Source organism: Protobothrops mucrosquamatus, unplaced genomic scaffold (assembly GCF_001527695.2).
Source record: "Protobothrops mucrosquamatus isolate PMUCROS unplaced genomic scaffold, P.Mucros_1.0 scaffold518, whole genome shotgun sequence".
NCBI classification, from domain to species: domain Eukaryota; kingdom Metazoa; phylum Chordata; class Lepidosauria; order Squamata; family Viperidae; genus Protobothrops; species Protobothrops mucrosquamatus.
Window position 1 is genome coordinate 248,815 of NW_015386831.1, and position 21,416 is coordinate 270,230.

At 36.1% G+C, this 21,416-nt stretch overlaps 1 protein-coding gene across 1 annotated transcript in view; it reads right to left on the reverse strand.

Moving 5' to 3' along the window:
• Positions 1-999: 999 nt before the first annotated feature.
• Positions 1,000-21,416, reverse strand: part of LOC107288289 (sine oculis-binding protein homolog) — a 49,693-nt gene continuing 29,276 nt past the window's right edge. The window contains exons 3-4 of the mRNA XM_015816887.1: positions 15,384-15,569; positions 1,000-1,200 (exon numbers count right to left, since the gene is read on the reverse strand). Of these exons, the coding sequence (XP_015672373.1) occupies positions 1,037-1,200; positions 15,384-15,569 (350 nt within the window). The 3' untranslated portion in view covers positions 1,000-1,036. The remainder of the gene's footprint in view (positions 1,201-15,383; positions 15,570-21,416) is intronic.

Sequence of the window (21,416 nt, forward strand, 5' to 3'; positions counted from 1 at the left end):
TAATATTGGTTATAGCATGTGGAATAAATTTTATTTCAAACCCTTGGCTTCTAACTATATGTAAATGAAAACTATTCCCATTGCTTTAAATAAACCTTAAAACATAAGTTTTATTAGTGAATATTAAACCTGCATTTCAGTTCAAGGCAAAATGAAATATTACATACTTCAGAATAGTCCCTAGACTAGTTATGAATAAACAAAAATGTATGAAATGTTTAAAAATGTGCTAAATTAATTAATGAGAGAAAACATAAATTTCAGTCAACTCAAGTCATTACAAAAGCCCTCAGAATCAATGTTCTAATCCTGTTGTCAGCTGAAGCAACACATTTTTTAGTAATGTAATCTAGCATACCTCTGAATAAGATTTGTATTCCTGCTGCTTTGAAAGCATTAATTTTAAGATTCTACCAGTGTTGGCAACAAGATTTACAAGACTGTAAATGTAATTAGAATATGTGTAGCTCTTATATAATCCAGCATGAATAGCTTTATCTGGCAATACATTGGCCCTTATAGAATACAGGTAGTCTTTGACTTACAACCACAATTGAGCCAAACATTTTTTGTTGCTAAGCAACACAATTGTTAAGTGAGTTTGTCCCATTTCATGATCTTTCTTGCCACAGTTGTTAAGTAAATCTGGCTTCTCCATTGATTTTGTGATCACGTGACCCCAGGACAGTGCAACAGTCATAAGTACATGCCAGTTGCCAAGTGGCTGAATTTTGGTCAATGACCATGGAAATGCTGCAATGGTCGTATGTGTGAAAACCAGTCATGAGTCACTCTTTTAAGTGCTGTTGTAATGATCACTAGGAGAAATGGTTGTAAGTCAAGGACTACCTGTGTAGAATGCCTAACTGATAAGCAACTGATAACAGGGTATGTTTTATTAAATGTATTGGTAGCTCAGAAGGAAATGCACATGAGAAACAGGATTGAAAAGGGTGAAAAGAGAAGAAAGAAATACATACTATTAAAATATTATTTAAAATACTGTTTAGGATCAGATTGTGCATGCATTACAATCCTATTCTCTTACCTTGTTTCTTTTGAAGTATGCTCTCCGGCAAGCTGCAAAACATTTTTCACTGCAGAAGCATTTCACTTCGCTCCCCATACTCAGAGAATAGCGTTTGAGTCCCACTTTCTGGCACCAGGCACACATGATTTGTACATTTGATACATCATCTTCTGCAACAAAAGGACAAGGACGGTATTTATATACCAAAGGAAGCATTGTGTCAAACATCCATTATACCTTTTGGATTTTCTGCTAATTTCTAAAGCAGATGACCAGGAATCCCTTCTTGTTTAACTGAATGGAAAGTACAGCTATTTTATAAATAATAGAGCATGTTGCAACTTTAAGAGCTTTTAGCATTTTGGGAAAGCCTTGGACTTTTTATATTTATTCCCATGCCTCTTTAACTATTATAGTTCCAGACAGTAACATCAGCATTATCTGCTTATAATGATTATAAACTCATTTCCATTTTATCAGTTTTGTTAGACTGAACATTTATAGCGAAAGTAGTGAAACTGCATTAGTAAATGCCATCCTATTTGCATGCAGTGAAGGGAAGCTAAATTATTACTTAGGGACTTTCGGTTTTGCCTGGTAGCGCACGGTCGCAGAATTGCAAAAACTCTGCTTCCCGCGGCTCTTTTCACTCTGCCAGGGGACCTTAAATGAGTCTAAAGCCGCCCCAAAGAGGCGGTGAAGAGAGAGGGGCACCCCAGCGATTCGGGAATGATGGTGGTTGTTCCGTTCGATCGGGAAATTCCCTCTAACCCGACAGGAGAAAGGCTGGTCCTACCTCGGTAACCAGCCCAAGCTACTTGCAGCCGAAGTCCACAAGTACTCACTAGAACATCGGTGAACAGCGTGCTGAAACTGGATGAGAAATTTGATCTTCTCTCTCCTACTCTATATCCTGAACTTTTGGAAAAGATACCCCAAGAAGCAAAAAACCCTCCGAAAATGAAAAGAGAGGGAGCTTTGCTCCACCCTCCCATGGAAGGAAGCAGAGAATTAAACTATTAAGGGGGACAAAAACATACTTTTGCTGACATCTAGTGGCGGAAGAGAATATATAACTTTAGCTGCTTTGTTATAAGTATTGGCAGGATGCCCAGAATCAGATAACCTACTTCTTTGATCTTTAAAAAGAGCTAAACAAAACATTCTGGGCCAGCCACAATAAGCAAAGATTATAATTGAAAAAATATAAACTGACCTTCCTGGATGATAAACACCTATTGACTGTGACCTTAAAACTATTTTCAGAGAAAGAAAAAAAATTGAATTCTAGCTATTATGGAATTTCAAGAGCTTGCAAAAAGAACTTGTCAAGAAAAACCAAATACTTTCCAGGAGGAAATGCTCACTATGTTGCAACTAATCCAAACAACAATGGATCTAAACCACAATGAGATTAAAAACAAATTTGATGACATAAATGAACGTATCTTTACGTTAATTTCACAACATAAGAATTTTCAGAAAATGAAAGAATCTACCAATGGAAGGAATTGTGATTTAACACAAATGGAGGAAAACATATAAGACATGACTGAAGCACCGGAACTGGAAGAGATAGTCCAGACCCCAGAATCACAAAACAAAGCTGAAGATAAGAAGAAAAGTCTGACAAAATGGATTACAGAGACCAAAAAAATCTACGACTTGACAAAAAAAAAAGAAAGAAATCAACATCTTAACTGATTTATCTCTCCCATTCTTAACAACATCCACAAGAAAATGGAAAGACTTTTTAACTAAGTGGAATAGATGGATGAGAAAAGCTGTTTGGTGAAAGAAAAAAATTAAAATCAGATTCAAGGGATTAGAAGATTGGACCTATCAGAAGCAATTTTTAAAGATTAAGCATTTGTTTTAATATGGTTAAAATATAACATGGATTACTTAATTAATAAATATCGAATGGAATAGAGTTAAAAAATGAAAAAAAATGGGGGATATAAATGAATTCTAGTTTGAGAGAGATATATTTTTCTTTTTCTTCTTTCTTATTTTGAGTCGTATTGTATTTTTTTATGATATGAGAAATGTAATTGTTGGGAGGATTCCTGTGAGGGAAACAGCTTAGATATTGAACCCTAAATCAACTTTGAGAAAATCTTAACAGATAAAAATGATTTCAATTTTGTGGGGAAAAAGTCTAAATGAGAATGTTGAAAACAGGACATATAACGCAACCAAGAGGACTAACTAGAAAACAAGTTCTATATTGATGCTATTACTAATTGGATAAATGTTAGAAAAATGTTTATATTTAACCTCTTTGTTACTAAAATACTAAGAACTGTATTAACCTAACATTTGCAAAAGAGAACAATATGGAAAGAAGAGAAAATCAAGGAAAGCTGTTATGTAGAGTACGATATGATAGAAATTGACTATTATTGATTGTTGTGAAATGTGAACCCAGACAACATGCTGTTTACAAAGCACCAGGTTGTTAGTTTTAAAAAAATCAATAATATATATATTAATAAATAAATAAATAAATAATTACTTAGGAATTTTAGGCTAACTAGACTCTCTGAAGAAATGAACACCCATTATTTTATGACAGGGGTCTCACTCACAGCTCACAAGCGGTATTTGGATGATTTGCTCCTTAGTGACAAATAGAGGAGGCAAGCAATGGCCCAAAGTAGGGCAACAGCTTCAGTGGTGGAATTCAGCCGGTTCGCACCACTTCGGCAGAACCAGTAGCTAATTCTTTGTTGCCCAGGCCCAGAATGGGCTCAGGAAGTGGCATCCACACAGAGAACCGGTTGTTCACGTATCTGAATCCCATATTTGCTCATCTCCTAACTCTGCATCAAGGTGTCATCACAGCTCAGGCCAGGGCCAATCAGGTTTCCACTAGCAGAGACCAAGTCAGGAGTGCTTCCCTGTCCCTACTGCTTGGCAGGGTCACCATTCTGTCCTTGTGCTGGGTTGCCTGTTCTCCTAATTCAAGTTTAGCAGGGTGAGCTGAAAGATGCTGATGCTGCTTCTAACTTCTCATGTTGGAGGAAAAAAGTAGCATAAGGAAGAAAAAGAGATCACCACTTGCCTGTCCCCACATGCTCTGCCACTTGTTACTGACCTGAAGAAGCTCTGTGTTTTCCTCACAGCTCTCCATGTAACACTCTTCCTTACTCTAGCACAGGCTGGCAATGATCCAGCCCCCTCTAGACACTAAGTTAAGACCCGATTTGCAATAGACCTACTATGTAGATCAGAGTTCCCCAACCTTTCCAGCTTTGCAGACCGGCAGAGGAGGGTGTAGGGAGAGGGGATGGGTCTGTGTGAGTAGCGGACACATACCTGTAGCTCCATCTGCATGAGCGGCGAGCACACGTGCATGCTGCTCACACAAGTGGAGTATGTATGCATGCACTCAGATGCTGCTCATGCAAGTGGGGATGTGCGTGTGCATACTCAATTGCCACTTCCGCAACCTGGTTCCAAACAGCTCAAGGCCCAGTAGTGGGCCGTGCCCCAGGGGTTGGGGACCCCTGATGTAGATAATGCCTAAACTCTAAAATAGTTTCATTCGCAACTATAAAATACCAAATGGTAATTGCTTTTTTCCTAATGTATTTATTTAATCAATTTAAATCTGAGATAGACAGCCACATAAATTGAAAGGATGGATGGATGGATGGATGGATGGATGGATGGATGGATGGATGGATGGATGGATGGATGGATGGATAGATAGATAGATAGATAGATAGATAGATAGATAGATAGATAGATAGATAGATAGATAGATAGATAGATAGATAGATAGATAGATAGATAATCTCACTTGGTTTCCTTCCAAATAATACAATAATAAAATATTTTAAAATATGAATTATAAAATATTCAGGTTTTCTACTTCTATTTGATATTTTCCATTCAACTATATTTCTGTTTTTGCCCTTCCTGTCTGTCTCTTTGTACAATTAATACAGACCTTTTTTAATGCCTCAGTGGGCTGGATACTCCCATGATATTTTTAGTTCTAATAACTAAATAATAATCTTAAAGAAATTAAAACAAATAAAAGAAAAGGGGAAAAACGAAAAATCTGGCTATACTGATGGAGTGCTGGTATATGGATTATTGTTGTTAGTGAGTGATCTTTGAAAGAAGGCAGATTCAGAACTGGGGATGAGGTATCTCATCCCATAGTAATTAATATCAAATACTCTTAGCTCTGGCTAAGTATAGTATTGGTATAAACTAGAATCTGACATTCTTTTCTTTTATCCCCAGCTATTAATTTCTGATCCTTACTATTCCTTATTTTTGTAGTCTGCTTTGCATAAGATTGCTTACTTCAAAATAGAATAGCAATAGGGTAGGCATGAAGATGAAGTATGTATGGAGTAAAAAGAAATCTAAATTACTCAGTACATATATTTAATTATGAGAAAAATAGTGAAATAAAAGAATGAGACATGGTGTCATGACACAAATTATTCTTCAAAATAATTAAAATCACCACTGAAATTTTGCAAGGAAAAACTTGCAAAATACTTATTAGGTAATTTTTCAAATTGCTAAATTATGCTTCTGTCAAACCACTCCAGACAATTTGGCCTACTACCGTAACATGAGCTCTATTTCAATATAACACACAGTTGAATTGCAATAGCTAGCAATTCTTAACTGTGGATTTATTGGTGCTCTCTGGGCTTGGCTGTTTGCTTGCAGGCATTTCATTACCCAACTAGGTAACATCATCACTGCTTATAACTGTCTGCCTTGTGTTTTCTTGGATCTTGTTCTTTACTGCCCATAGATATTCAAGTGGTCATAATGGCCACTGGCCTAGAATGCATCTTATAGTAATTTGTTGCTGAATGTTTCCATTAGCAAAAACACAATTCATATACTGATACTAAAACATAGGATCACAGACACAATAGATAGACAAAATAAAAAACTGTTTGGAATCAAATGATATCAGTGAAAGATAAAGAGCATAAAAATGTTCATGGTAAATTATTATATTTATTATAGATAAGAGAAGGAGAAAATCTAAAAGGGATTGCCTTCATAATAATTAATTAATCCTGTCAAGGATTATCACCGGTAACTAGGCAAGCATTAGAATATATTAGCAGGCTTAAGAAAAGCCCAAAGTTTTCAGAAATAATAATTAAAAATCTTGGTATGCAATGGCCACAGAATGTTGAATATCCTGGAAAAAAAAAACAATTAGCTGGCTGGCATTGTCAGCAAGACCAACCAGCAGCGTTTTGTAATGGGTTGTCCCCACTTGTTTCCCCTTTGTTTTTTCTAAGCATCCAAGCATGCTTAACACAAATATTCTGAATGGCAGGAACAAGTTCTAAATCTATACTGCAACGGAAGGGAATCTGGAATTATTTCTCATTTAGAAATAAGTCAAATTGTCAATGAAACTGTAAATCTAGCTAACATTTCAGAGCCGCCTGACTTTTTTTTTATATAAAATAATATGTCCCAATGTATCCTCAAGAAAAAAATATTCCAACAATGAAGTCCTTCATCGTAAAATATCGTGTTTATACATTGAAATGAACAGGAGATATTCAGTTATCTTGCTTCTAACTACAGGTAGTCCTTGATTTATGACCACAATTGAGCCCAAATTTTTTGTGCCTAAGTGAGACACAAATTTTTTTGTGTTAAGTGAGTTTTGCCTCAACCTTTCGGGCCACAGTTGTGAAGTGAATCGTTGCAGCTGCTAAGTGAATCTGGCTTCCCCGTTGACTTTGCTTGTCAGAAGGTCGCAAAAGGTGATCACATGACCCCAGGGACACGGCAACCATCATAAATATGACTTAGTTGCCAAGTGTCTGAATTTTGATCACATGACGATGGAATTGCTGCAACAGGTGTAATTATGAAAAAGTCATAAGTCACTTTTTTCAGTGTTATTGTAACTTCAGACAATCACTAAATGAACTGTTGTAAATGGAAGACTACCTGTATCAAAAATGTTTATAAAATACAGATAATCTAAAATTATTACACTGGACGTTTTTCAGAACCAGTGATACCACTAGTGTCATTTTTGTGTACTTGAAATCTAGAACGAGCTTATTTACCTCAAGCCGAAAGAATAAAATCTTCATATTAATAGCCTCAAAACGAACTACACCAGAGTAAAATCTTGTTAGTTACCTGTCACTTTTTCTATGATGCTGTAAAAACATATTTAGAACAGCATGTGTTAAAAAATGCAAACGCAGTTTTGGAAACACAAACAATAAAATATCTGCACTGTTTATCTCAATAAACATCTGTGCTGTTGTAAACAGAGCAGTAATATCAACACAAATCCCTTGCTGTTGGAGGATTAAAATGATTGCCTCTATTATTCAGAGTTATTCAGGGCGTTCCGAGTTATATTTCCTACTCCAAGGTTATAACTTTATAGGTGGAAATGGGTCAAAACTAAACTATTGTAGAGACAGTTATTATTGTCTCCTTATTGTTTACCAGCCTTTGTATGTTTCTTAATGAACAATGCAATAAACACAGTGTTCACAGTGTTAAATCATGCTCCCCGTGGGAACTGTCTGTATAACAAGATAAAATTATCACATTATAATAACTAAATATGCATCAGGCAAATGCATGCTTCAATTAATCATCAAAAGTTTGCAGTGCCATTTTAAGTCTTAATTAAGCAGAATGTTCAATGAGTTCCCGCTCTACACCATCACTAGCTGCTCTTCTATTTAAAATGAATGATTTACAGAAGAGTCTGCCACATTTCAGAAATGTATGAACCATTTTCTTGTTGGGCTATTTCTGTCTGGAACTGTCTGGATATTTCTAGTACGATGCTAGTCAAATATTATACAAATCACCAGGCAATGATCCATTTTTTTCTGTTGCATCTGGATTGAAAGGTAATCTGGGAAAATAGTTTACGGTTTTACATCTACCTACCTACCTATCTACCTAAGTAATCTACCATGCTGTACCTTTAGGAGTAAGCAATGTTATACAATTTTCTCTCTCTCTCTCTCTCTCTCTCTCTCCTCCCCCTCTTTCTCTCTCTCACACACACACACACAATTAAGAATGAGAAAGCCAAAGAAATTAATGTTTGCTTTGAGATTCTGATAGGATGCAACAAGAAGCTTTTGTGAGGCCCAAACCCAAAGACGTCACAGTAAAATCCAAATGAGTCCAATTCTTTATTTGCTTATACATAATAGACCAAATCTCATCAGATTAAAGCTATTATCTTCTAACCTAATAGATATATTCTGGGAGATTCTACCCTAAAATTTTTCCTCCCTCTCCCAACCAGTTAAAGATTGCACAGTCTCTTATCTTGGGCCCTTCTCTGGAACATGTTGCCCTCAGAAACCATGGTGCAATTGCTGAGATTCCCCTCTCCCACTCCTCCAGCTGTACATTCCAGCACAGCTTTGGAGTGGAGAAGGCAGTGGTGGGATTCAAATATGTGAACAACCAATTCTCTGTGTGGATGCCACTTCCGGAAGTCCATTCTGGGCCTGGGCAACAAAAAATTAGCTACCGGTTCTGCTGAACTGATATGAACTAGCTGAATCCCACCACTGGGAGAAGGTATTCTGCTTTTAATTCAAAAGCTTATTTTCCTGGAAGTGTGGGGCTACTGTACCACCCAGGAAAAAACATAGCTTCTTTAAGAAGGCATTGATAAAAAGTAGCACCTGCCTTTTCAACTTCTGATCCCTCACATCTGATTTATCCTTATAAAGATCCTTGCTTTCATTATATCCAGGGCTTCTTCAAACAGTACTTCTTGTTCTTTAAATTTTTCAGATCTCTCCTTTTGAGGATCTTATCAACTCCATTCAACCACAACTTTCTTAGTGTTATCCTTTCTCAAAACCCATTCCCGCTTCCTTCACAAACCGGTTTTACAATTTACCGTAATCTTTATTCATTTTTTTCTGTATGACCAAACTATCTCTATGTAGCTATTTTGTATTGCTCATTCGATTTATAGTCAGTCCACATTCATTCTGCAACCTTTTCAGACTTTTTATTCTTGACTCTATCTCTTCTTCTTTTTTAATCACAGACACTTCTTAATTATTCCTTCTGAATTTAGCATGCTTTTATGTTTGTCTGGACATAACAGACACTGACTTATGTATAACAAAATGGGCAGAATCATTTTCACTTCTTTCAAAAAATATTCATAACCGAAAACAGATTACAAACCATTCACTATCTATATCCTATTACTTCTCCATCAGTTTACCATCTTTAGTAAGTATTTTACCAAGGTACACAAATTCATGAATTGACTCCAGTTTTTCACCAAGTATGTCTAATATGCATTTATTCACTCCTGACAAAATTTATCTACTATGGGTTTTGATATATTCATCTTACTTTCATGTTCCTCTCTCATACAGTCCAGTTAGCACTAGCTGCAAATCATTTGTGTTTTCAACCTACAACATGGTCCTGTCTGCACATAAAAGTATATGCATATTCATATCACTAATCAACATACTTTACATATTTATTCATAAATATATTAGACATTCAGAGAAACATCACACATTCTGGTCCTACTCCCTACTCACTGTTTAATCATTCACTAAGCAGTCCATTTATCCAGTGCATGCTTTACTTCCCTCATCCACTGTTTTTATCTACTTTAGCAACTCCATATTTGTGCAAAACATTCCATAATCCAAGTCTGTTCTCTTTCTCAAATGCAAGTCATACAATATCAAACAACATCAATACACAATAATTTTTTTTCTTTCAGTTATACATTTGTGAATGATCTGCTGAAGAGTGAAAATGTGGTCTTCACAGCTTCTGCCCAGATAATTCCACACTGCATTCCCCAAGTTTTATTCATTGTCATTTCTCATACTCGTTTCAAGCAGAATTCTGCCAAACACCTTCTCAGGCACACTTAACACATTAATCCCCCTAAATGTTTTGCATTCACTCTTGGTACCTTTCAGTTTGTATACAGGAACAATGATGGCATTCTCCCAATCGATAATGCCCCCTTAATAGATATATGAACCTGATGAGAGAGGACACATAAAATTTTACAGTACAGCAAAGAGTCGTTAATATGGTCACTATACTAAGTACGGCTGAGTTGTTGAGGTAGTACTGAGTACCCTTGAAGAAGCTGAAATTAAATCCAGATAATTGAATAGTGCAGTTTACTGCAACAGTTAAAACAGTTCCTAAGCTGGTTGGAAAAGCATAAAGATAACCATGCTTTGGTTACATGGTGGCTAGACAATTATTATATGTTGTTTGGGACTAACCTTGAACAACTTCAAATGGTGTAAAATGATGTTATTATACTGCCAATCTGTATACTGTATTATTATCGTATCATATTCTAAATTTTAATCTGAGTGGCCAGTTGTTACCTGGGCTCAATTCAAGGTTGTGGTTTTATCCTTTAAAATCACAGATAATTTAGAGCAAGACTCTAACTAAATGGATCCAAAGTAATATTAGTGGAAAAGCATTATATCAGTAACATTATGCAACTTGCTAGATGTTGCATAAATATAAGCAGAACGGCTATCCCATATATAGCATATGCAATGCTTAGCAAAACGAAGGTATAATATACTGTACTTAAAAAAATGTGCATGAAGGACCAAGCGGAGAGGGACAATATGGAAAAAGAAGTTTCCTTTACTTTCCCCAAACCAGGAAAAATGGAGCATGTAATACTTCCTAATATTTTCTTTCTAAAAGAAGAAAGAAATAGAATAAGAGAAGCATGTATTTATATAGCTTTGGGGTTTTTTGCCACTTTTTTCCCCCTGAAATTAGTGAAGGACAAAGTTCTGAATAGCATGTTTCACAATAGATTTCGGTATCCAGCAACAACTTTTGCCTTTCCGCTTCTCCTAAAAAGCCAAAAATATATAAGCTCTATTCCTTAGAGTTTAGCAGAAGCTCCATTTACAATAAAACTAGGAGCATGTTCTAAATAAATGCATACTTGTCTAAATAAACAATACACAGTTTTACAAACTAACGCTTTCTAGAGCAAAAATAAATATTTTATAAAATAATAAAACTATTATACAACTACAAAAGGCAAACGCATTCATAGAAACCAAGTTCTCATCAAACTCACTAAATTAATATCACAATGCAAACTCTACCCTTAACTGTATGCACATGATGTACAAAACGTGCAACACAACCTCACTATATTTGTTTCATCTTTTGTCCCTGCTTGGCACTCCAGAATGCCCATGGTAAAAAGTACTAATATAAGTACTTTTTTATATATATATAGTAATTACCAAATCCTTTATTGTGGCCCCAAGCCTCAGGGAAATATTGCTTCAAAATTTCCAGAAATTAAACATCTCTAGCATAAAGGGCTTTAACAAGTAATCCAGATTGTGCATTTCATTTGATAAAAATGGAAGATAGGAACATGCTACTTTTAGCTATCATCATTTTATGTCATTTGTATGAAAATCATCATTTATTATTTATACCAGGCTAATTTTACACTGGGCACTACAAAAAGATTAAAAAAAACCCCAATGTTTTCTCAAAATTCTAATACCCCTCCATAGTCCAACATTTAAAAGAGTTTTTCTGTACCATTCCAACATGAATGATTGTTTTCATGTATCCTCTACTATTCCTATTATTAAACTAGCCTTGACAAAGATATGGCTTTGCCTATCTTAAGCAAAATAATACAAGGAAGGAAACCTGAAGGTAAATGTTAACATGAAAAAAAACATGAAAGCAGGAGACTTGAGGGGAGATAAACCACAAATAAGGGGATAAGGGGGAATATCACTTACAGATCCCTGCACACATATCTTTGAATTTGGAATTCTGCTTTTTATACAGGTGGTTCTCAACTTACGACAACAATTGGGACCAGAACTTCTGTTGCCAAATAATGTGGTAATAAACCATAACCACATAACAATCCCTTCAGAACTGGTTGCCATTATTAACTGAATCCCACAGTGGTTAGACAAGGCAACTTCCTACTGGATTTCCAACAAGCTAAGTCAGTGGGAAGCCCGCAGGAAGTTTCAAATTCCAGGCTGGCAGGCAGATAAGTGGCTGCTGCCAGGTAGGAGGGAATGGAGGGAGGGGCAGGGATGCAGGAGAGGTTCAGGGAGTATGTGGGGGGGTGCACAAGAGGTCAATGCAAGGCAAGAGGCTGGGGAGAGCATGCAGGTGGTGGAGACTTACCCCAGTGACTTGCAATCTTTCCTGCTGGCTCCCCCACTGATTTTCTGGGGAAGCTGGTACAGAAGGTTAAAAATGGTGATCAAGTGACTGCAGAGTGCTTGGCAACTGGTCACAAATGCAAATGGGTTGCCAAGCGTCAAGATTCGTGAGAAGTATTAGTATCGCTTTATAAAACCTTGTAAAACCATATCTGGAATACTGCATTGAGTTTTGGTCACCGCATTATAAAAAAGATGTTAAGACTTTGGCAAGAGTGCAGAAAAGAGCAACAAAGCTACTACTGGGGCCTTGAGCCTGTTGGAACCAGGCCACAAAAGTAGCAGGCGAGAGCACGCGGGCACATCCCCACTTGTGTGAGCAGTAGGCAAGTGTGTGATTGCCCATTGCTTGTGCAAAACCATCCCCTCCCCCCCCGCTACTCCACAAAGCTGGAAAGGTTGGAGAACTCTGAACTAAAACATGTGAAGAACAGTTGCAGGAATTGGGTATGTCTAGTCTGGTGAAAAGAAGGACTGAGGGTGACATGATAGCAGTGTTCCAATATTTGAGGAGCTGTCATAAAGAGGATGGGGTTGATCTATTTTCCAAAGCACCTGAAGGCAGAACAAGAAAAACAGTGATGGAAACTAATCAAGGAAAGAAGCAACCTAGAACTAAGGAGAAATCTCCTAACAGTGAGAAGGGCTTGCCTTCAGAAGTTGTGGGTGCTTCATCACTGGATGCTTTTAAGAAGAGATTGGGTAGTCACTTGTCTGAAATGATAAAGCTTGAGCAGGAGGTTGGACTAAAAGACCTCCAAGGTCCCTTCCAACTCTATTATTCTGTACTCTGTAAGATCAAGATCATATGATCATAGGGGTGCGGCAACAGGGACTGGTCATAAGTTATTGTTCAGCACTGTCATAACATTGAACAGTCACTGAACTAATAGTTGTAAGACAGGGACTACCTGTACAACAAAACAAACCTGAACTACTCACATTCGTATATTCTTTGAACTAGTCATTTTAAATCCAGCCCTTCTAAACCAAATATTTTCAAATTGTGACGTATACCTCAGTTGGGGAGGGACAGACAGGGTCCAGGGATATTTGATGAACTTTTTTGTTACGTTGTTTATTGCTGCAATAATCAATCTTTCTTCAAGTTTTATTATACAGGTAGTCTTTGTTTAACAACCGCTTTCTTTAGCAACCATTCATAGTTATGATAGTGCTGAAAAAGTAAGTTCATAACTGGTTCTACACTTATAAGTGTCACAGCAAACCCACTGTCATATGATTTGAGATTCAAGCACTTCACAACCAGTAGGCATTTATGACTATTGTAGCGTTCCGCGATTATGTGATAGCTATTTGCATGCTTCACAGCTGGATTCTGACAAGCAAAGTCAATGGAGAAGGCGGCAGTAAAATTGCAAGTTGTAGTTACATGATGTCTTACTTAACAACCATGGGTGATTTGTTCAACAACTGCAGGACAAATGAGGTTGTAAGTGCGGCAGGGTCACGTCATGTTTTGCACAACAACATCACTTAGCAACAGAACTGATGGTCCCTATTGTGGTTCTTCTGTGAAGACTACCTGTATTGTTTTCATTGTTCATTTTGTTCATTCTGGATTTCTAGTGATGTTATGTACATCAAGATTACACCAAAGGGAAGTGTGGTAGCAAGAGCTTTAGGAACCCTGTTCTAGTCAGAAGTCTGAATCTTAAGATCACACTGAATTTCATTATAACCTAAAACAGGGGTGCCCAACCCCTGGGCCACGATCTAATCCCAGGCCACAGCTTGTTGGTAACTGGGCCGCACAAGCCACAGGCGAGCATGCAAAGCTGCATTTGCACAAGTGGCGTGCGCACATGTGAAACTACCCCCTCTCTCCATCGCTGCTGCCAGTCTACAGAGCCGGAAAGGTTGGGGACCGCTGGCCTAAAAGACTACAGTTCCTAAATTATTTCACAATTTTTTTTAAAATCTTTTTATTAAATACTGATATTGCAGTAGGTCTATTTGTGCCCTTAAATAAATCTGCAGACTTAACCAGACATTGTTAATACATCGGTGGAAAATATCCAGCTCTCTTTAGAGCAAGCCAGCATGGTAGATGACAATAGATCATGGCAGTTGTAATCGAAAAACATTCAAGGTCACATTGTCCACCCCTGTTCTAAAGAAGAGGATTCTTCTGACTTGGTAAGTACAGGCAGTCCTCAACTTATGATCGGTCTTCTAGTGACTGCTCAAAGTTACAGTGGACTCCCCAGGGCTACATACAACACTGATTTAAAATTCTGACAGCTGGATGCCTCTCCCCGTGGTCACATGATCACACTTGACGCACTCAGTCTGTACTGTTAGGTATATGCAAAACTCATTGATTAAAGAATGGAACCACACCCAGAACATTCTGATTCTCCCTCACCCCCAGTGATGTTCACCCAAACCATGCCTTTCTGGGGGCAGTTTAGTACAAAACAAATTCTCTTGACTGTAAGTTTGCAATATTCTACAGCAGGGGTAGTCAACCTTGGCCCTTTTATGACTCGTGGACTTCAACTCCCAGAATTCCTGAGCCAGCATGGATGGCTCAGGAATTCTGGGAGTTGAAGTCCACGATCATAAAAGAGCCAAGGTTGACTACCCCTGTTCTACAGGCAGTCCTCAACTTATAGCCATCCATTTAGTGATGTTCGAATTTACAATTACACTGGGAAAAAAGTGACTTATGAACAATTCTCACACTTATGACCATTGCAGACACATCATACAAATTTAAGTGCTTAGCAAATGGCCTATATTTACGATGGTTGCAGCATCCTGGGGGTCCTGGGATTGTAATTTGCAACCTTCCCAGGGAGCTTCTGACAAGCAAATTAACGGGAGAAGCCAGATTTCCTTAATAACCACATGATTCACTTAACTATAGTGATTCGCTTAGCAATCATGGCAAAAAGGTCGCAAAATGGGGTGTGACTCACTTAACAACTGCCTTGCTTAGCAATAAAAAAATTTGGTTTCAGTTGTAGCCATAAGTCGAGGACTACCTGTATTCCTGATTTTTTTCAGTTTGTAACTCTAAAACATTTAAGAGCATTATCTAAGAAAAGAAAAGCATTACAAAATAAATTATTTACCTGCTGGTGGCTTTATAAAAGGTGGTGGAATTAATGGTACAATAATGGGCATGTTGCCATGTTCCTTTGATCCTGCTGGTAAGTCTGAGATTCCATTTCCTGTGGTAAGCCCTGGATAGCTTGTGTGTATATTGTATGATGATGTAACACTGTCTTCAGGTAATTTTGTTTTTGGCAAAGAGTTTTCTGTAAAGGAAAAAGAATTAATTTTAAAATGTATTACAGCTTTTGATCAGATACTGTATATTTATTGTTTGCCAACTTGATTAACAATTGAGTAGGTAATATACACGTATTTAGCCAAAACTATGTCAGGTTTTCAGGATGAACCCAATTTGTAGTTTAATATATCAGTAATCTTTCCAAAACTGCACTTAACAATAAAGCGCTCAAATAGGAAACATAACTCAGATCTCACATAGACCATAATCAGAGTTTGCAGCTAAACACAATCATAAACTTCATTAATCTTGCCCAATTCTACACTTTCAGAGTGAAGTCCCAAAGCTAAATTGGACAAGATCAACATTTTATAATAACATTATGTAGATAATATTTAAATAGTGAGAAATTAAATAATGTAAGTGCTCTATTTACAACAATTTAAGATACATGTGGATACATTCAGTATATACTTAAATACTTTAGTATTTAACTTCAATTATGTGTCTTGATAATAACTGCACAAATTATCTTATTAGTATGAAATAGATCTATTTTAACATAATGGTAAAGGTTTACCAAGATAGCTGACAAGCATCAATAAGGAAAAAATAATTATTCAGCATTTGTGTTGACGTAGAGCAGTCAACCAAATACTAAGAAACCTGTTTTCACAACTTAGCAAGTACACCAGTGCAATTTTCAAGCCTCCTAATTTGATTCATCCAGTCAGCAGTGATTAAATGCTGTAAAGGGGGAATCAGCATTTCCCAACTTGGGTGACCTTGTGATGTGTGGTCTTCAGCTCCTAAAATTCTTAGCAATGGCCATGCTGACTAGGAAATTCTAGGAATTGAAGTCCACATATCATTAAGTTGCTCAGGATGAAAAACACTGCTGTTGATAAAACTTTTCATTTTGTTACTTTATTAAAATTCAATGTCTTGGAAATGACATGTATTTGATTCTCTAATATTAAAGAGAACATAGCCTAATATTTAGAGAAGGAAGAAATTTCTATAAGAAGTCCAGGACAGTCGTATTTTGCTAAAATGAAGAAGTTGTTTAACAGTAGAGGAATGTGAAAGGGAAATTAAAAAGGGAAATCAAGAAAATAAGGATGATTGGGAGTTTATTCAAAACTACAATAATAGCTCAGATAAAATGCCTACTGCAGGGCAGGAAAAGTGCAACCTAGTGCAAGAGATCAGATGCCTGTATAATGAATTGTGTCAAGAAAGCTATTAGAGAAGACTTGCCCTAATGGGGAGAAACAAAGGACCCAAATTTATAAAAACAAATCCTTGGGAAAAATTCTGAGCAGCATATTGTTCAGCATTAAGATCAGCAATTTACAAATATATCAGAAGCAAAAAAGCTGGGTGCAGAGATGATTGAGATAAAGATATGTAAAGCAGAATTAAATGCAAATAGTTTTTTATAGTTTCCTTCACTGAGGAAGACACAGAATTATCTGATACCTGAACTAATGTTTTCACAAAGCTGAGTCAGATGAACTGTAGGCAACAGGGACAAGATGAGTTTTAGACCTTAATGACCTTAATGACATGTGAATGACAAGATGGGTTTGACAATGTGAAAAGAAACAAATCAGCAGATATAAAAGCTATATATCTGAGTATCATATCTGATGGATACATTTCTGGTCTACCATATTACATTGGTAGACCAGCAATGTAATGTTTTGGTTGCATTTTGTTACATTTGTTACAAAATGTTACATTTCTGATCTACAATAAACAAACAAACAAACAGGTCATACTAATATAATAAGGCTATCAGAACTAGATTATAAAATTATGAATGACTGCATAAATAATTCTAACCAGTATTTATGCAGATTTTTGTAGTCCCAATTTGGAATTTCAGTAAACTTATATTACTAATTTTTTTAAAAATGTTCCTGATAATTATAGGCCTAGCTAGTGTGTGTTCTGAATATATTATGGAAATGTTGAAAAAAGAGCATGCACAAACCATCATCCATTCATAGTCTCATACATGTACTTGAAAACCCAAATCTCTCCCACTCTTCTGAACAGATGAAAGATTAACCCATTCCGTATGAAGGAAAACTCAGCAAAAATATTACACATACACACATGTGCATGCACGTACACACATTCCATTCAAACTCCACATAAACATTTCTGGGAAGAGGCTTTAACTGTCACTCACAATACTCTCTCTCCACTATTAACAGAAACACACAATGAACAATCTTTTCTCTATTTCATACATAATCTCATTGCTAATTATAATATTTTTCAAGTGCTAAAATAGTATCCTGCAGAAATCCAGCACACAGCCTTCTCAGAACTGGTAGTTTTAACAATTGAACTGGAAGATGCATTAAAAGCATTCTATGGTCAATCATAGAATTTGCTCATAGTAGCTACCAAAGTGGTTGGTAATATTCCTAAGGACTGAGTTGTCTATGAACAACTATATTTTAAGAAGAAGCAAGTGGTTAGCAGCAAAATAATTGTTCTAGGATCATGAGTTGCAACTTAGCACACAGCAATACCAGTTAAGAAATAAGGCAAAGAGCAGTTATAAATATTTTCAGTGAAGGGTAATTGTGGTTTATCATACATACTGAATTTAGGTTGGGTTTAATTGTCTGGAGTGTACATAATTCAGGAGTGTGTTAATGCAAGCTAAAGTATCAGTCTCCAAATGATTAAAACAACCACATCTTTTGCAAGTCTCATGCAGCTGCTTTAAAGGTCCTCAGCTGTAACTCCCTATATGTTGAGTAAATGTACTTGACAAGATTGGCAATGTGATCTATAGGCTGGAGCATTCTCTCCTATAAAATTACATTTAGGATGTTTTGGAGGGTCATGGTAGGGTTTATAATAATATTATGCACAATAATTTTATCACAATAATGCAGAATCATATATATGTGAGGTTGCACTGCTATCAATACAGGAACCAAAAATGGGAAGCATCAAAAGCAAAGTAATTGTGCTCAATCCTCCTTTCAAATTTTATGAACTAACTTCTCCCATAGCCTCAATTCTCCAGGAGATAATAGTGTATTATTTGTTCCAAGAAATGTATATATAATTAATAACCAATCAATACAATATTTTACACTAATACTATAAGGGCAATTAAGTAATTAGTTGACAATTAAATATGAAACCATAACATACAGTATATGAATTTAGCACATTATTCAATTCAAAGAGAAAAAGACAAACAGTTCAAGGAAAAGCACACTGAATTCAAGCGAGGGAAAAATAAAACAGGAATTCAGAAAGTGACAAAGATTTCAAAGTTGTTCATTCTATATTTCAGCAATATCTTGCTGAACAACAAAGGCGGACAGAATTTTGGAGGTTTCCTGCCATAAAAAAAGAGAAAGAGAAGGGGCGTTGGTCTTACCTGAACGCCTTTTCTCAGTACGGAGACGGAGACTCCACCAATGGGTTTTCTTTGTCTGCCTGCTCTTGAGACCAAGTATCCAAAACTTGTCACGCCCCCTCCTGCTGGTAATCCAGTCTTAACGAGGGCGAAGCGTTTGAAGATTGACGAGGCGTTGGCTCTCAGCACCCTAACANATATTGTTCAGCATTAAGATCAGCAATTTACAAATATATCAGAAGCAAAAAAGCTGGGTGCAGAGATGATTGAGATAAAGATATGTAAAGCAGAATTAAATGCAAATAGTTTTTTATAGTTTCCTTCACTGAGGAAGACACAGAATTATCTGATACCTGAACTAATGTTTTCACAAAGCTGAGTCAGATGAACTGTAGGAAACAGGGACAAGATGAGTTTTAGACCTTAATGACCTTAATGACATGTGAATGACAAGATGGGTTTGACAATGTGAAAAGAAACAAATCAGCAGATATAAAAGCTATATATCTGAGTATCATATCTGATGCATACATTTCTGGTCTACCATATTACATTGGTAGACCAGCAATGTAATGTTTTGGTTGCATTATGTTACATTTGTTACAAAATGTTACATTTTTGATCTATAATAAACAAACAAACAAACAAACAAACAGGTCATACTAATATAATAAGGCTATCAGAACTAGATTATAAAATTAGAATAACAGCATAAATAATTCTAACCAGTATTTATGCAGATTTTTGTAGTCCCAATTTGGAATCTCAGTAAACTTATATTACTAATTTTTTTAAAAATGTTCCTGATAATTATAGGCCTAGCTAGTGTGTGTTCTGAATATATTGTGGAAATGTTGAAAAAAGAGCATGCACAAGCCATCATCCATTCATATTCTCATATACAGTATGTACTTGAAAACCCAAATCTGTTCCACTCTTCTGAACAGATGAAAGATTATCCCATTCCGTATGAAGGAAAACTCAGCAAAAAGATTACACATACACACATGTGCATGCACGTACACACATTCCATTCAAACTCCACATAAACATTTCTGGAAAGAGGCTTTAACTGTCACTCACAATACTCTCTCTCCACTATTAACAGAAACACACAATGAACAATCTTTTCTCTATTTCATACATAATCTCATTGCTAATTATAATATTTTTCAAGTGCTAAAATAGTATCCTGCAGAAATCCAGCACCCAGCCTTCTCAGAACTGGTAGTTTTAACAGTTGAACTGGAAGATGCATTAAAAGCACTCTATGATCAATCATAGAATTTGCTCATAGTAGCTACCAAAGTGGTTGGTAATATTCCTAAGGACTGAGTTGTCTATGAACAACTATATTTTAAAAAAAGGCAAGTGGTTAGCGGCAAAATAATTGTTCTAGGATCATGAGTTGCAACTTAGCACACAGCAATACCAGTTAAGAAACAAGGCAAAGAGCAGTTATAAATATTTTCAGTGAAGGGTAATTGTGGTTTATCATACATACTGAACTTAGGTTGGGTTTAATTGTCTGGAGTGTACATAATTCAGGAGTGTGTTAATGCAAGCTAAAGTATCAGTCTCCAAATGATTAAAACAACCACATCTTTTGCAAGTCTCGTGCAGCTGCTTTAAAGGTCCTCAGCTGTAACTCCATGTATGTTGAGTAAATGTACTTGACAAGATTGGCAATGTGATCTATAGGCTGGAGCATTCTCTCCTATAAAATTACATTTAAGATGTTTTGGAGGGTCATGGTAGGGTTTATAATAATATTATGCACAATAATTTTATCACAATGATGCAGAATCGTATGTGAGGTTGCACTGCTATCAATACAGGAACCAAAAATGGAAACCATCAAAAGCAAAGTAATTTTGCTCAATCCTCCTTTCAAATTTTATGAACTAACTTCTCCCATAGCCTCAATTCTCCAGGAGATAATAGTCTATTATTTGTTCCAAGAAATGTATATATAATTAATAACCAATCAATACAATATTTTACACTAATAATATAAAGGCAATTAAGTAATTAGTTGACAATTAAATATGAAACCATAACATACAGTATATGAATTTAGCACATTATTCAATTCAAAGAGAAAAAGGCAAACAGTTCAAGGAAAAGCACACTGAATTCAAGCGAGGGAAAAATAAAACAGGAATTCAGAAAGTGACAAAGATTTCAAAGTTGTTCATTCTATATTTCAGCAATATCTTGCTGAACAACAAAGGCGGACAGAATTTTGGAGGTTTCCTGCCATAAAAAAAGAGAAAGAGAATTTGACAAGTGGTAATGTTTACATACACTAAGAGGAAGCACCTTTTTCACAAAAATTGCTTCACTTACTAATGGGAAATAAATACAGTATATTGTTTTGTAATATATATATTCCAAATCTATAAATATTAAAAAACCTGGTGCCTAAGGATAAACAGTAACTCTACTTTACTCACAAAAGAAAAAAAACACATA